The sequence below is a fragment of the Micromys minutus genome, assembly GCF_963924665.1.
Source record: "Micromys minutus genome assembly, chromosome: 1".
Lineage (NCBI taxonomy): Eukaryota > Metazoa > Chordata > Mammalia > Rodentia > Muridae > Micromys > Micromys minutus.
Genome location: NC_137969.1, coordinates 33,341,575 through 33,355,617, shown reverse-complemented (window position 1 = coordinate 33,355,617; position 14,043 = coordinate 33,341,575). Strand labels below are relative to the sequence as shown.

At 44.2% G+C, this 14,043-nt stretch overlaps 1 protein-coding gene across 2 annotated transcripts; it reads left to right on the top strand.

Moving 5' to 3' along the window:
* The first annotated feature begins 2,694 nt into the window (after positions 1 to 2,694).
* On the top strand, positions 2,695 to 12,966 carry HUS1 (HUS1 checkpoint clamp component). 2 transcript variants are annotated; one of them, XM_080919146.1, is made up of 8 exons: positions 2,695 to 2,752; positions 3,164 to 3,291; positions 3,371 to 3,547; positions 5,401 to 5,508; positions 6,457 to 6,531; positions 10,137 to 10,236; positions 11,249 to 11,371; positions 12,854 to 12,966. In XM_080919146.1, exons 1-8 carry the CDS (start codon positions 2,701 to 2,703, stop codon positions 12,934 to 12,936), a joined length of 846 nt encoding a protein of 281 aa, XP_080775272.1. In that variant the 5' UTR covers positions 2,695 to 2,700; the 3' UTR covers positions 12,937 to 12,966. The 2 variants fall into 2 exon arrangements, with proteins under 2 accessions (XP_080775272.1, XP_080775271.1); XM_080919145.1 differs by having other exon boundaries at positions 5,398 to 5,508.
* The last annotated feature ends 1,077 nt before the right edge of the window (positions 12,967 to 14,043 follow it).

The window sequence follows — 14,043 nt, the reverse complement described above, 5'->3', positions numbered from 1 at the left end:
AAAATCTTAAGATGGAAGGCTCCACCTTCTAACACATCCTTAAAGCAGCAACACTAATAACCAATTGTGGAAGTTTAAAGCAGTGAACGAATCTGCAGAATGTTCAACATAGGTGCACTTTTTCTGCTAACACGGGTTCACATATTCCATACCCATGCTGGTCTATTTCCTCCTGGGTTGGATGTGATTCTCCTCTTGTCTTCATCCTCTGCGCTTTGCCTAAGCATTCTAACATATTGCACAAGTGCAATCTTTAAGACATACAGAATTTATGACGTATTTTTATTTGGCATACACAAGATGAAGAGTCAATTGAACAACTGCTTAAGCAGAAACACACTCCTTAGGTGACGGTGGTCCTCAAAAAGACATTGGCTCGTGCTGCCTCTACAGCGTACGTTTCTGATTCACAGTTTTCGTGTGTAAAAATTAAGACAAATACTGACTTCCTGAATTGCTGTAGAACCTCTGAATGATGCCATGTCCTTTCCCTCTGGGACAATTTTTCCAACACTGTTAACAACCCTGCAAATAAATTAGTCACTTCCCCCCTGAGACTAGTGAAGATGATCAGACATATGACAGGCACTGCCACCCCAACTTTGGGTGACCGTAAAAGCATGCAACTAACCCAGGTAGTAGATCTCCGTAGCTCTGAGGGTCCCCCTGACCTCTACTTGTATATACTGAATAACATTCTTGGCGTGATGTATTTCCTTTCCTAAGACAAGATCAGGTATGATGTTTTCCTCCTCCATAAGTAAACATAACACCAACATTGTTCTGCAGATTCTCATGTGACTGAATTGCTCACCCTGGAGGTTTGGCCTTTATAAAATCAAAAATCCATTTACTAACTAGATGGAAAATAACAAGCAGATATTGCACTTAGGAAATGCTCTGGTTTATGTTACTTCTTGAACTCTCTAGAGTGATTTTTTTTTTTGACAAAGCCAGTAGGAAAGAAAATATGAAAATGTCAATATATTTCATTATTTTCTTCTATGAAAAGATTATCAGAGCTTACTTATATTTTTGTTAAGTAACATTCTTATATTACGTGAGACTTGTCAATAGGAACATACCATCATCATTATGCACTTCTCAGGAATGTTTTTAAAACTGTGCTGCCATTTTACTACATAGTATTAAGGGATTTAAAATAAAGATCAGATATAATAGCCCTACTTACAAAGTTTATTTAAATACAGTCTTTAGGAACTGGGGAGATGGCTCGGTGGGTAAAGCACTTGCCTTGAATCACAGGAAACCAAGTTCAAATCCTCATTTAAAACACACACACACACACACACACACACACACACACACACACACACACACACACTCAAGTCAAATTGATTTAGCAAATACTTGTAATTCTATTGTTCCTATGGTGAAATGAGAGACAGAAATAGATGAATCAACCAGGAGCTATGTTTCAGCTAGCCTGGGTTATTCATCAGCTGATAGCACAGAGACCCTGACTCAAACCAGGTGGAAGTTAAGTACTGAAGCCAGAGTGACCTTCACATGAGCTCCAAGGCTTGGATGACCCTGTGTATATGCATGCACACACAAACAATACAGCTTGTAACCACACAATATATGTAACAACTACCATACTTCATGTGATATTTGATATTTCAAAATTAATGACACTTGGTTTGGCAACTACTTGTACGTTAAGAGGGTAGACTACAGCTTTGTGTAATATATATTTTTCTATTTTCCACTTTTACAGTAATTTGCACTGTCAGCTGTTTTATTAATATCTAAATTCTGTGCATCAAGTTAAAGACAGTTTTTAAAAAACATCTTTATTTATTGTTTTTGTATGAAAGTGAACATGTTCACTCCATGGTGCACATAGAGAAGTCAGAGAACAACTTTTGGAATTATACCAGGTATTCCAGGGCCCAAACTCAAGCCTTCACGCTAACTACTTTTACAAGCTAAGCAGTCAGAATATGTTATTGCTTGGATATGTGGTGCGTTGGAAGAGTGCTTACCAAGAAAGTGGACAGGCTGGGTGAAGGGATGGAAGATTAATCCCAATACCATTTTAAATTTTTACAGGTGTAATCCTTGATAAACCAAAATATTCTATTCTGGGTTTAAAATTCTTTTAAAACAATTCTAAGACTACTACAATAAAAAGGCTTTTGTTTGTTTATGGTACTAGTATTAGTGTAAAGGTTACAATCCTTTTCAGCAAGTGTGTACTCCTCTTCCTCCTCCTCTTCTTCCTTCTCTTTCCTCCTCCTCCCTCCTCCCTTTCTGTTCCCCTTCCTTCTTTAATTTTAAAATATATTTTGTAGGTTCTGTTCAATTTCTATTGAGACAAAGGTGCAGAATTATTACTTCACTACATCTGTTTTTAGAGGTTAACTACTAAGTACAGTATTCAAAGTTTAAAAAAAAAGTTTCAAACAATTTTCAAAACCTTAACATGCTACGTTGCCAGGTAGCTAAACTTCTGGGAGCCAGTTCCCTGCAGCCGCCCCGGGGTGAGAGTCCGGGTGTTGACCGGGTAGGCTAGCAAGCGTCTTCCTTTGTCAAGGGCCAGCAGCGGGCGGACCTCTCTGGCCGCACCGTCCCCCGCGGAACCTCTGTGCGTGCGCCCGCGTTTCCCCGCCGGGACGCTCGGGGAAGGACTTTTGTCGGCCTTACACTGCCGCTGCGGTCCGCCTGGTATCCGCCATGAAGTTTCGCGCCAAGATCGTGGACCTGGCTTGTCTGAATCACTTCACACGTGAGCTGGCAGGGCTGCGGGGAGCGAGCGGAGAGTGTGGCTGCAGCTCCTGTGAGAGGACCGGCGGGGTGAGGGCAGCCCTGAGAGGGAAGGATGGTAGTCGGGGAGCTTCCCTTTGAAGCCCTCCCTCGCTCCTCCTTCCGCCCCGGAGTAGGCTTAACCTTGCCAGCAATTCTGTGCTGCAGTACCCGGCGGTTTCTGTGGCATGTACGCCTGGCCCCCGGTTGTCAGTTATTTTCTTAGACTTTTTCTGTATAGAACTCTAGCGTTATGGGCTGTCAGTCGTTCAGGGTTGTTGGGAGACTGGCAGAATATCCGAGCATGATCTGTGAGCTAGAAGTTATTTCTGCAAGATGACCTGTAGGAACACTCAGTATGCTGCTTAGTTAACTGTTTACCCCCTCGCTGTAGGAGTCAGTAACATGATAGCCAAGCTTGCCAAAACCTGCACGCTCCGCATCAGCCCAGAGAAGCTGAACTTCATCCTTTGCGACAAGCTGGCCAGCGGAGGTGTGAGCATGTGGTGTGAGCTGGAGCAGGTGAGCAAGAGAGCCTAGGGACCCTGAGCTCCAGCTAGGAGTGCTGGAAAGGCCACAAATGTGAGTTTCTGTCCTGCAGGAGAACTTTTTTAGTGAATTTCAAATGGAAGGAGTCTCTGAAGAAAACAATGAGATTTATTTAGAATTAACGTCGGAAAACTTATCTCGAGCCTTGAAGACTGCCCAGAATTCCAGAGCCTTGAAAATCAAGCTGACTAACAAACACTTTCCCTGTCTAACTGTGTCTGTAGAGCTGGTAAGTGGGAAGAAAAGTATTTTTGATTTTTTTTTTTACAAGTGCCTTGTTCTAGGTGGTATATAGAAAGCTACAAGCCTGAGCTTTCACAATATTCTTAAGAGTGAATTGGTTTTATTTAAAATACAAGATCTGAGTCCAGAATGGTGGTACATGTCTTTAATGCCAGCATCCAGGAAGCAGCAATAGAAAGATCTCTGTAAGCTTAGGACTGCATGGAGACCCCGTCTCAAAACAAATTAAAATAGAAGATCTGGTTGATAACTTATGCATGAGAAATATACATTGTCCTAGTCATTTTTAAACAGTCATGATGGCATAATGTTCTATGGGATACTGCTTTCCCCAAACAATCCAAGTGCTAGCTAGCACCTCTTCTAGGGTGTCACCTTGACTAGATGTTTTCCATTTCCACCTTAAAACTGCCCCATCCTATCCGGTCTCCTGTGATATTCTTAAACAGACCTCATACTTCAGGAACACATTTGTCTTAGATGCTGCTACCAGATGAGTTCAGTGCACAGCCTCTCCTCAGAACACACAGAAGCACGTGAGCAAGACAGACATTTTCACAGTCTTTCACATGTGGTTCAAGCTATTGTGGAGCCAGATCACCAATGACCCACTTCTGAGTGCCTCTCTGGGCATGTCCTTTTTGCCCAACCCCCAGACTGGTGACATTGGTTGAGCTTTCCATGTGGAGTTTCTCTCCAGGACTCTCCCTTTCTTTAGTGCTCTGCCCCAACCCATTTGGGTCCTCCTCATCTCTACAGCTTTCCTTTTTTACATGTGCTCTGCACATCTGTGAGCCAGCACTGCACTTGTTTTCAAGCTGTCAATTAATTTCAGGAAGTTAAATTTCTCCATAATAATAAATCATGCCTTGGTAAGTTGTATGTGTTCTTAGAGCATTCTGTGTAACTGTAAGTTTGGATTTATTTAGTTCTTTTGTTTGGTTCGGTTTTTTTTGAGATAAGGTTTCTTTGTGTAGCCTCGACTGTCCTGGAACTAGCTCTGTAGCTGGCCTCAAACTCAAAAGATTTGCCTGCCCCTGCCTCCCAGATATTAGGATTAAAGGTGTGTGTCACTGCTTGGTGGATTTATTTAGTTTCTTAAGAAAAGGCAAGATGGTAACATGCAATACTTTTCTAAGTAGGAATGCAAAATATTTTGGTTTAGTTTTGTTTGTTTTTGTTTTGTTGTTTTGAGACAGTCTTAGACTTCACTATGTAGACCAGGCTGGCCTTGATTTTACAGAGATCCACCTGCTTCTGCCTCCTGAGCACTGGGATTAAAGGTGTGTGCCACTGCCCAGCAATACTTTGTTTTTTGAGTTTTAGAAATGCTTCTGGTGATAAACATGGTTTACCTTTTAATGTTGCAAAGCTGCAGCATACTGAGGGTGTGGCACACAGTGGCCTGGCAGATTTGCTTCTTTCTGTCTCCCAGATTTATGAATGCTGATACTGTTCCTCTGCCTGAAACCCTGTCACCTCATCTTCAGCTCCTTGACAGTCATCTGCCTCTCTAGTGTTGATGTCCTCTGAGGCAGCACCTCAGAGGTGCTCACTCCTCCTCACCATCAACTCTGGCCTCCTCAGCCTCCTCAATGATGTGTTCTCCTCGGGCTGTGATGAGTGTCTGGTACAGCTGTGCTTGCTTGCTTTCTTATCCACCCATCTTGTCTCAGTCCCCACACTGCTGAGAGACTCACAGGGCAGAACAGGTGCACCACACCAACAACACTGGTTGACTAGAGTTTGAGTGAATGAATTAAGAGCATTCTAGTTGGCACAGAAGATCTTATGTTTTAGCGTCAACAACATAAACTGTTGTGACTTTTTTTTCAGCAGTTGTCTTCATCAAGCAGTAGTAGAATCGTGGTGCACGATATCCCCATAAAGGTCATTCCGAGAAGACTGTGGAAGGACTTACAAGAACCCTCTGTCCCAGACTCTGATGTAAGTGTTGCCTGCAGTCCAGTTGTTCAACACAATAAAGGGCAGGGATTGAAGTCTAATGCTAGTTGTTGCCTTACAGTGTGTTTTATTTGAAGTTGTGTAGTTTCTGAAAAGAATGCGAGTCATTTAACAAGACTCCGGATGTGAGTATGCGCCTTTCATTATATCTGTAAATCCCGTAAAAGAAACTGATACCCATTTAGAAATGCCACACTTCGGTACAGAAGAGCAAATTACCTTTGCTCATTGATGGCCTGTATACATAAGAAAACTGAGCCTAAGCTATACTTTGGAAGACAATCTATTTATCATGACTCTTGGCCTTAAGCACAAATGTTTCATAGGCTTTGATGAAAGAGTGGGAAGACACATTTTGTTGACTTGAAGTTTAGGTTTGCTATGGCTCTTCTAGGAACCTCAGAGCCGCTGCTAACAAAGAGGATGCCAAATGCTCCTTTGTCTTGCATATATGAAAGGAAATTAAACAGGTACTGAATGAAATGTGTAGTTGACTGTCACTAGAAAATGTTTGTATAGGTTTGGGAAAAGCCAGCATTACATGCAGCTCTGTTGGTAACATCGTTCAAATGAGTTGTGATAATGTCTGTCTGTAGTCTTACACAGAGTACACAGAAAGCCCTTGAGTCCTATAAAACATTTCCCAGAAGAAGACTTCTTGCTAAGCACCTGAGGTGTATTCCCCTTGGACCTGTATATGGGTATCTCAGCTGAAGTACTGTGTGCCTTCTTGAACCATAACAATGCCCTCGGGGGGTATGGTCACCATGGTAACCAGAGCTAGGTATTCAGGTATCTTTACTTGCTTGAATAAGTTAGTGACATTTTTAAAGCTTTAGAGAAACTTTACTTGGAATTTTTTTTTTTTTTTTAAATGTGATTCTGAGTTTTGAAATACTGAGGCCTGTGATTTCTCCTACTCATTTTTAGGTGAGTATTTATTTACCAGCCTTGAAGACAATGAAGAGTGTGGTGGAAAAAATGAGAAACATCAGCAATCAACTTGTAAGTTATTACTCCTTTAGAAAAACGCTGTGAGTGGCTTAGCCCTGTGCTTGGCTCGTCCTGGGAGGTAGCTTCACTGTAGACCCCAGGCACTCCATCATCACCTGAGACACAAGGTTTCTCCTCATTGAGGCCCCACTGGGGAGGACAGAGCTTGGCCTCTAGGGACCTATTCTAATGCCTTTCAGCTCTCACTGGGGAAAGCTTTCAAACTTGCCTTTAATCCCTCGTGTTTATAGTATATCAGGAATGTAGTCAACAGTTCTGGTATTTTGTTTCTTGTAATTTGGACAGAACATTGCAGGTTTTATTACTATTATTAATTCATTTATTTATTTACATCACATCCTGATTACATTCTGTTACATTGCATTACAGTACAGCTTCACCTCCTTCTCCTGCCAGTTCCTCCCTGTCACCTCCCCTCCTCTTCATCTCCTGCCTTCTCACTTTCAAAAAAGGGGAGATAGTGCCTGGATATCAAGCAGCCTTGACATGTCAAGTTGCTGTAGGAGTGGGTGCATCTTCTCCTGTTGAGACTAGACAAGGCAGCCCAGTTAGGGGAAAGGGATCTAAAGGCAGGCAGCAGAGTCACAGACAGCCCGTGTGTTCACAGGAAGACCCAGTTGCACAACTATTACATATGTGCAGAGGGCCCGGGTCTGTCCCACACATGCTGTCTAGCTGTTTGTTTAGTCTCTGTAGGCCCATAGGTTGGTTGATTCTGTGGATTTTCTGTAGCATCCTTGACCCATCGGCTCCTTCGGTCCTTCCTTCCCTTCTTCCACAGGATTCTCCAAGCTCCACTTCAAGTGGGTCTCTGCATCAGTTTCTATTAGGTGCTGGGCGAGGCTCTCCGATGACTGTTATGCTAGGTTCTTGTCTGCTAGTGTCATTAATAGTGTTAGTGGGCTCCTTTCATGATGTGAGTCTCAAGCTGGGCCAACTATTGTTGGCCCTTCCCTCAAATTCTGCTCCATCTTTTACTGTAGGCAGTACAAATTGTGGGTTTTAGGTAGGGTCATTCTCATAGATTCCTAGGAATTTCCATTGTCCTAGGTTTCAAGCTTGTCCTAGAGATACCTCCCTCCAATCCAGTTGTCTTTTCTAGTACTCTCTCCCTCTGTCCTTCCCCCATCTCATTCCTCCTGTTCTTATCCCTACCCCCTCCCCAGTTCCCTCCCTCTATCCACTCCCAATGTCTAATCTTTTTCCAGTTCTCAATGAGATTCTAGCATTTCCCACCCTGGCCCCTTTGGGCCCTCCTTGTTCGTGGTTTTTGGCTTGAGCTCTGGTAGGAATCTTTATATCACAAAAGGCATTTGAAACCTAGGAAGTGTTTTGTGTCCTTAGTCACCTTTCTCTTAAGTTCTCACTTCAGAGCAATGCTGCCTCAGAGCTTGTCCAACTGAACTCTCCTTAGCCTCTGTAGCTGCCATCTGAAGGGAAAATCCGTTTCCCTGGAAGTGGCACACACTGTTCACTGCCACTGCCATGGTATTGCTCTGGTTGCCAGGCTGGCTTCCTCTAAGGCACCCTGGAACTTCTAGGAGGTTCAGGAGGCCCAGGTAACTAATTGAGGTATCCATCTGCTTGATGTTTCTGTTCTTAGGAACAAGTCAGCAAAGTGGAGAATAAGAAGGGGGCTTCGGTGAGAACAGTGGTAGCCATTTCTCTTCTATGCTGGAAAAATGCTAACAGGAAGTTACTGAGCTAGAATGGCCAACTGCTTAATGAGATTTTTCTAGATACCTGGGGAGCCAGATTCTGAAGAACTAAGTAGATGTTTCTAGGAGAGGCTGCATATCTTAATAGTTTGTGGAATAAAGAACTTGCAAAGTTAGGGAATCATCTTGGTCCATCTTCACATTTATCGTGAAACTCACAAGTGTACTGACAGCCATCAGTAGGGGATCATGACTGAGTCCTGTACAAAGGATACTGCATAAATGGTAGCTGAGGCCAGACTTAGGGGCACTGGCCAGGCTGCTGCTGTAGCAGGACGGAACAACCTGGGGAGAGGACTCAAGACTCTGACACTCACCCTTTCCCCACAGGGCCCTCTCTTCAACTCCTGTTCTTCCTGCCCTGGTACTGTTGCCACAGCTCATGGGAATCTCCTTTCTCCTTAAGTTCTAACCATGCCCATCCTGATTCTTGTATCTGAAAGGAGATTTGCTAACCTGTTCAAGGAACACTCAGTTTCTGGTTTATTGGTATCTGCCTACCTGGTCTATAGAAGGGCCCCATGCAGTCTGCTGCTCCTGACTGGTTCTTCCCTGTTCCCTGGCCCCACAGTCTCCCAAGCTTGTTCCTTAAAAGTTCTGAACTCCAAATCTTCCTCATTCTAGAAACAAAACAGGTTAGGTTCTGTGAAGTCAGATAAGTTCTTTTTTTATTTTTTTATTTTATTTATTTATTTATTTATTTATTTTTTGAGCTTTTGATATGTACCGAGTTCCCCGAGCTCACAGCCTTCTACTCAAGTAATTTTCTTGGAATAAGAAGCTTTTATGTTAATGCTTCTTTCAGTAACCCAGGAAATTTAAGTTGCAGTTGTGTGGACTATTGTGCACATTGATGTACCCAGTTTTCTAAGCATCAAGATAAGAGCTTACGTTTCCCAGCAACTGGCTTAATTTTCGCAAAGTGCCATTAGTTGACTACTGACTAATTTGTTCTGATACCCACTGTAAACAATCTCTAAATTTATCAGAGCAATAAAATGCTTGTGACAGCTGGGATGCTGCCCCATTAGAGATAATAATGTCTCCAGCACCAGGTTTCACTTAACCCAAGGATCTGACATCAAAGGCTTCCCTTCCCACCACATCTCAGTGTTTCTCATCCAAAATCTTTCTTAGTTCTTCAGTAAGCTGGTCCAGGAAAGCTGTTTCCAGTATCACATCTGAAGTCACCTCCAGTGGAGTACATGTCATTGAACACTGTTACTGGATGTGGTGAGAAGACAGGTAGCATTAACAGGCCCTGGAAACTGGTCAGAAGTATGGAGCCTGGGTACACGCCTGAATCCTGCACTCCATCTTGACCAGATCTCAGGGATTCTCACTCACAGAATGTGAGGATCGGAGCTCTTCTTGCAAGAGCCACATACACATCCTACCATGTCAGTTGCTTCTTGCATTAAATGAGTAAGGAGGAGACAGGCATCTCTGAAGGCTTGCATATTTTGATGATCCAGACTCTAATCCATCCTTGCATACCTCTCCCAGATAGAAGGTTCTTCCTCTCAGCTGCCAGAGCATTCGTCCTATTAAGTTAGGGTCCTTCATTCCCTCCATGCTTGCTATAAGGGAGCCCTTGCCTCTACTCCACCCACATTACTTTGCTGGGGCCTTGGCAGTGTCCCAGCAATGCCCTTCCGATATTGCCAAGATGAGTTTCCACTAGTGGGTATTTTTGTTTTAGGGGATTTCTGTGATCTGGGTTCTCAGAATTTCTCTCCGTGGTTGATGCCTTAGGGGCTTCAGTACCCTGTGAGGTGTTCCAAGGTCTGTGCCACTGCCTTGTTACCTGGCTTTTGTGGAAGCTAGCACCACATTGTTGTTTTTCCCTTTTAATATTGAATTGTATTCAATTTGCAGGTTATTGAAGCAAACCTAAAAGGAGAACTAAATCTAAAGATAGAAACCGAGTTAGTGTGTATAACAACGCATTTTAAGGATCTTGAAAACCCTCTACTACGTGAGTTTTCTTAAGGGTTATATTTTGCTTCTAATATATTGGTTCAATGAACACGTTGAAGTTTGGTTTTCCTTGTTTCCCACTGAAAAGGGGCTAAGATTATGCTCCCTGTCCCTGTGACATCGTGGTGTAGTTAGCACTAGGCAAGGAGCCAGGTGGTGTGCAGAAGGGGGCTTTCCTCCTGGGGATTCAGGTCAAGACCAGTGACTCCCAAGCTCTTCATTTGTCACTGTGCTATGAGAGGTTAAGATTCTCATGCAGAATGGAGTCACAAATTGTGTCTCGTTTTCTTCTCTAGTCAGTTCAACCATTTCCTTCAAGTTTAGATTGGCAGATACAAAATATGGTGCAGATATACCTAGTCACACTTATCATCTCATAACGGCCAGAAAGGAATGTGGAACCCGTTCAGTGAGCCTTGAGGGGAGGGGTGGTGAGCAGTGAGCCCAAAGTGTCCTCAAATAGAGAAGCAGCCAGAGGATCAGAGGAAAAGTGTCTGGAATAATGGGATATGCATGTGTTCTGATATACATGTGGCCAAAGAAGATGACTCCATGACTTTTAGAGTATGATTGGTTTTTCCAGATTTGCTTCCACATAGGCACAGATGTTACTGTCAGCCCAGCAAGAAACATTCACTTAGTAGTGAGGAGCTCATTGCTCCAGCAAAGTGAAAGGCATGAAGCCCCTGACAAAGATGTGCAGATCACCTTGGTTTTCTTGGTGATGTGTGTGTTTGTTCATAATACATAGGAGTCTATGGCTTCTGCATACTAGGGAAGTGATCTGCCACTGAACTGCCTCCCCGGCCCTGACATGAGTCATTTAGGTGTCAAATTACAGTATTTTAACTAGTTCAAATGTCTGCTGAGTGAGTAACATTCACAAGTTGCAGTCTGCCAGGCTGCTAAAAGGAGCTGTAGGGTCTATCAGTAAGTAAACACACCTTGCACATTTCTGAGTTCCTTGTTATGGGGATGTTAGACTTAGAAAAACATTCATGTCTTTGCAGCCTCTGACAGTGTCTCTCAAAACAGAAGACATCCAGAGGACATGGCCAAGGTGCACATCGACATAAGGAAACTCCTCCAGTTTCTTGCCGGACAGCAAGTGACTCCCACCAAGGCAGTATGCAGTGAGTTCGCTTCTCCATTACTCACTTCCTGTGTGACATGTATGCATACAGTCCTATGTGTGCAAGTATGCCTGCTGCTGGGAGCTCGAGCTCCCTGGGACAGTCAGGCTTCAAAGTTTCCTCAAGGTACCTAGCGATGCTGGAGAAGAGTGATGCTGAGCAGTGGAGAGCCAGGAAGCCGGTAGCCATGCTGGACTGGCCGTGGGCTGCGGCCCCTGCCTGTGGAGCTGCCAGGACAGGGCAGGTAGTCTCACAGCAGCCAAGTCTATGAGGTTTCACATAATCAGTCCTGTATATGCTTTTGCTTAGATCAGAGTCTCAGCTCAGGCTGGTTCTCTTCATTGCCCTGCTACCCTCACTCACCAAAGTCTCCTCATTGGTTGGTTATTCGTGCCTTAGGTCTGGCCCTGACTGAGGTTACACACGGCTTTCTTCTCTTCACCTGCTCACCCCACTGAGCTAGGCAGTTCATCAAGAGCTCTCAAGACTTTGTGTCTCCTTGGCTTTGTGTTTCTTTTTGTTGTCTTAAAGAAAGGCATAGCAAATGCCTGAATGTGACATCCTTCCCTTTATGGAAAACAGCCAGGCTGACCTCTCTCTCACCCATTAGTTGACAAGGCTGAGAAAGATGACCTGGGACTAGACCATAGAATAATAAAACAGAAAGTTCTGGGTAGCTCTGTCAATAACTAAAAAAAAGGATGTGTCCCAGTTAGGGTCACCATTGCTGTCATGAAGCATCATGACCAAAAGCAGCTTAGAGGAAAGGGTTGGCTTATACTTCTGCAGCACTACTCATTGTCATAGAAGCCAGTACAGAAACTCAAACAGGGCAGGAGCCTGGAAGCAGGAGCCGATGCAGAGGCCACAGAGGAGTGGCTTGCTCCTTAAAGCTTGCTTAGCCTGCTTTCTTATAGATGCCAGGACCAGGAGCCCAGTGGTGGCACCACCTACAATGTTCTGGGTTCCCACCCATTAATTACTAATTAACTGCCTGGAACCCCATCTTACGGAGCCATTTTTTTCTCATCTGAGGCTCTTACCTCTCTGATGACTACCTTAAATCAAATTTACATAAAGCTAGCCAGCCCAGAATAAGAAACCACAGCAGAGACTCTTTGAGAGGCTATGGGATCATAACAAGGGAAGAGTTGTGTGGTTTGTGGTATAGCCTATCACAGTGTGCACAGGGGCACAAGCACTCGGGCATTGCCCATATACTTTGGTTACCTCATGGTGAGTACATGCTTTTACCAGGAAGGCTAATTTGGTTAAATCGGCCTAATTTTTCCCCTAAAGTCTGGGCAACTTCATTCTTCACCTTTTATCCTGTCCCCAGTGGGTGGCAGTGGCCTGTGCTGTGACCCTCAGGAGCCCTCAGAGGAAAGAGATACCAAACATAAGAGGTGCCCGTGGCACATAAGCCTTTGCGATAGGTGGGGATGATGCTCCGTCTTTAACATCTGGGCCTTTTCCTTCTAGATATTGTGAGTAACAGAACTGTTCATTTTGATTTGCTCCTGGAAGACGTCTCCCTTCAGTATTTCATCCCGGCCTTGTCCTAGCACCATCTCAGCAGACTCGGGAGCACAGAGCCCTTTGTCGTCATGAGAGAAGCACGGGATGATATGGTCAGTCAGCTGCCTGTCCGCACGGTACCGCACATTGGTGCTGGGCTCATTTCTCCTCTCTGCTGCTTTAAGCACACATGGAACTCATGAAGCACAGTTGGATAGTCATTCCTTCATATTACTCAATAGCAACCCTTAGCCCTTAAGACATTAAGCAGAAAAGAGAATTTATTTTTTATGGAGTTTTTGTTGTTTTGTGTTCTTTTGGTGCTGGAGATGAGACCAGGGCCTCGTGTGCTGAGCACGTGCTCTGCCGCTGAGCCGCCCCCCATTCCTATCTAAACTGCGAGCAGCGGTTTCTCACTAAGGTTGCAACAATTATCATGTGTAGAATTCACGTTGCAGTCAGAATTCACAGGAGTACTACCCAGGTCATTTCCAGCTCATTCCCTGGTACAGTACAGCTGTTTGCTTTCAGACTTTAGCCTGCTCATTTCTCCCACCCGCTCATCTGGATCTCAGTGCAAAACAGACAGCCCCTCTGTCCCTGGTTTCTCACCACACTGAGTACACAGCTACAGCATGATCTACTGAAGATCCAAGTCCACTCACTTCCTTCCCACTGCCTGCCGAGACTCCCAGCCTGGAGACCCAGAAACCCACTTCAACCCACACAGTTCTCACGTTGAACTTGTCCTTTTTGTATTTTTTTGCCTGAGCCCACTTTGGTTTTAGGCTGTAACTTACTTCCCTGTAAGATCAAGCCCAGGACTGGGTACACGCTAGGCAAGCACTCTGTGCCAGACTGTGTCTGCAGCCTTCTATGTCATAGTTTGTGTAATTCTTCCACAGTGTCAGATCTACCCTTCTGTAGAGCACATTGTGTTTTGCATAAAGCAGTCTAAGCTTGGCTGTCTTATCTGGGAAATGATGAGGATACGTCCCGCTTCTGAATTAGAGCTGGCTCACCTTAAACAGTGCAATTTCCCATTCTCCAAAAAACAGCAGCTTTCAGGTGTCCCATGAGGTGGCATTATAAAGAGTTTTCATGCCACAAAGTTAAGGCCTGAACTGCCTAGGATAAGGTTTTAAAAGAAAACG

Excerpts from the sequence above, each read along its gene's own strand:
- HUS1 (XM_080919145.1), top strand. The coding sequence starts at position 2,701 with ATGAAGTTTCGCGCCAAGATCGTGGACCTGGCTTGTCTGAATCACTTC. Across the intron at positions 3,548-5,397 it reads TAACTGTGTCTGTAGAGCTG|CAGTTGTCTTCATCAAGCAG; the intron begins GTAAGTGGGAAG and ends CTTTTTTTTCAG. Across the intron at positions 10,237-11,248 it reads TCTTGAAAACCCTCTACTAC|CCTCTGACAGTGTCTCTCAA; the intron begins GTGAGTTTTCTT and ends ATGTCTTTGCAG.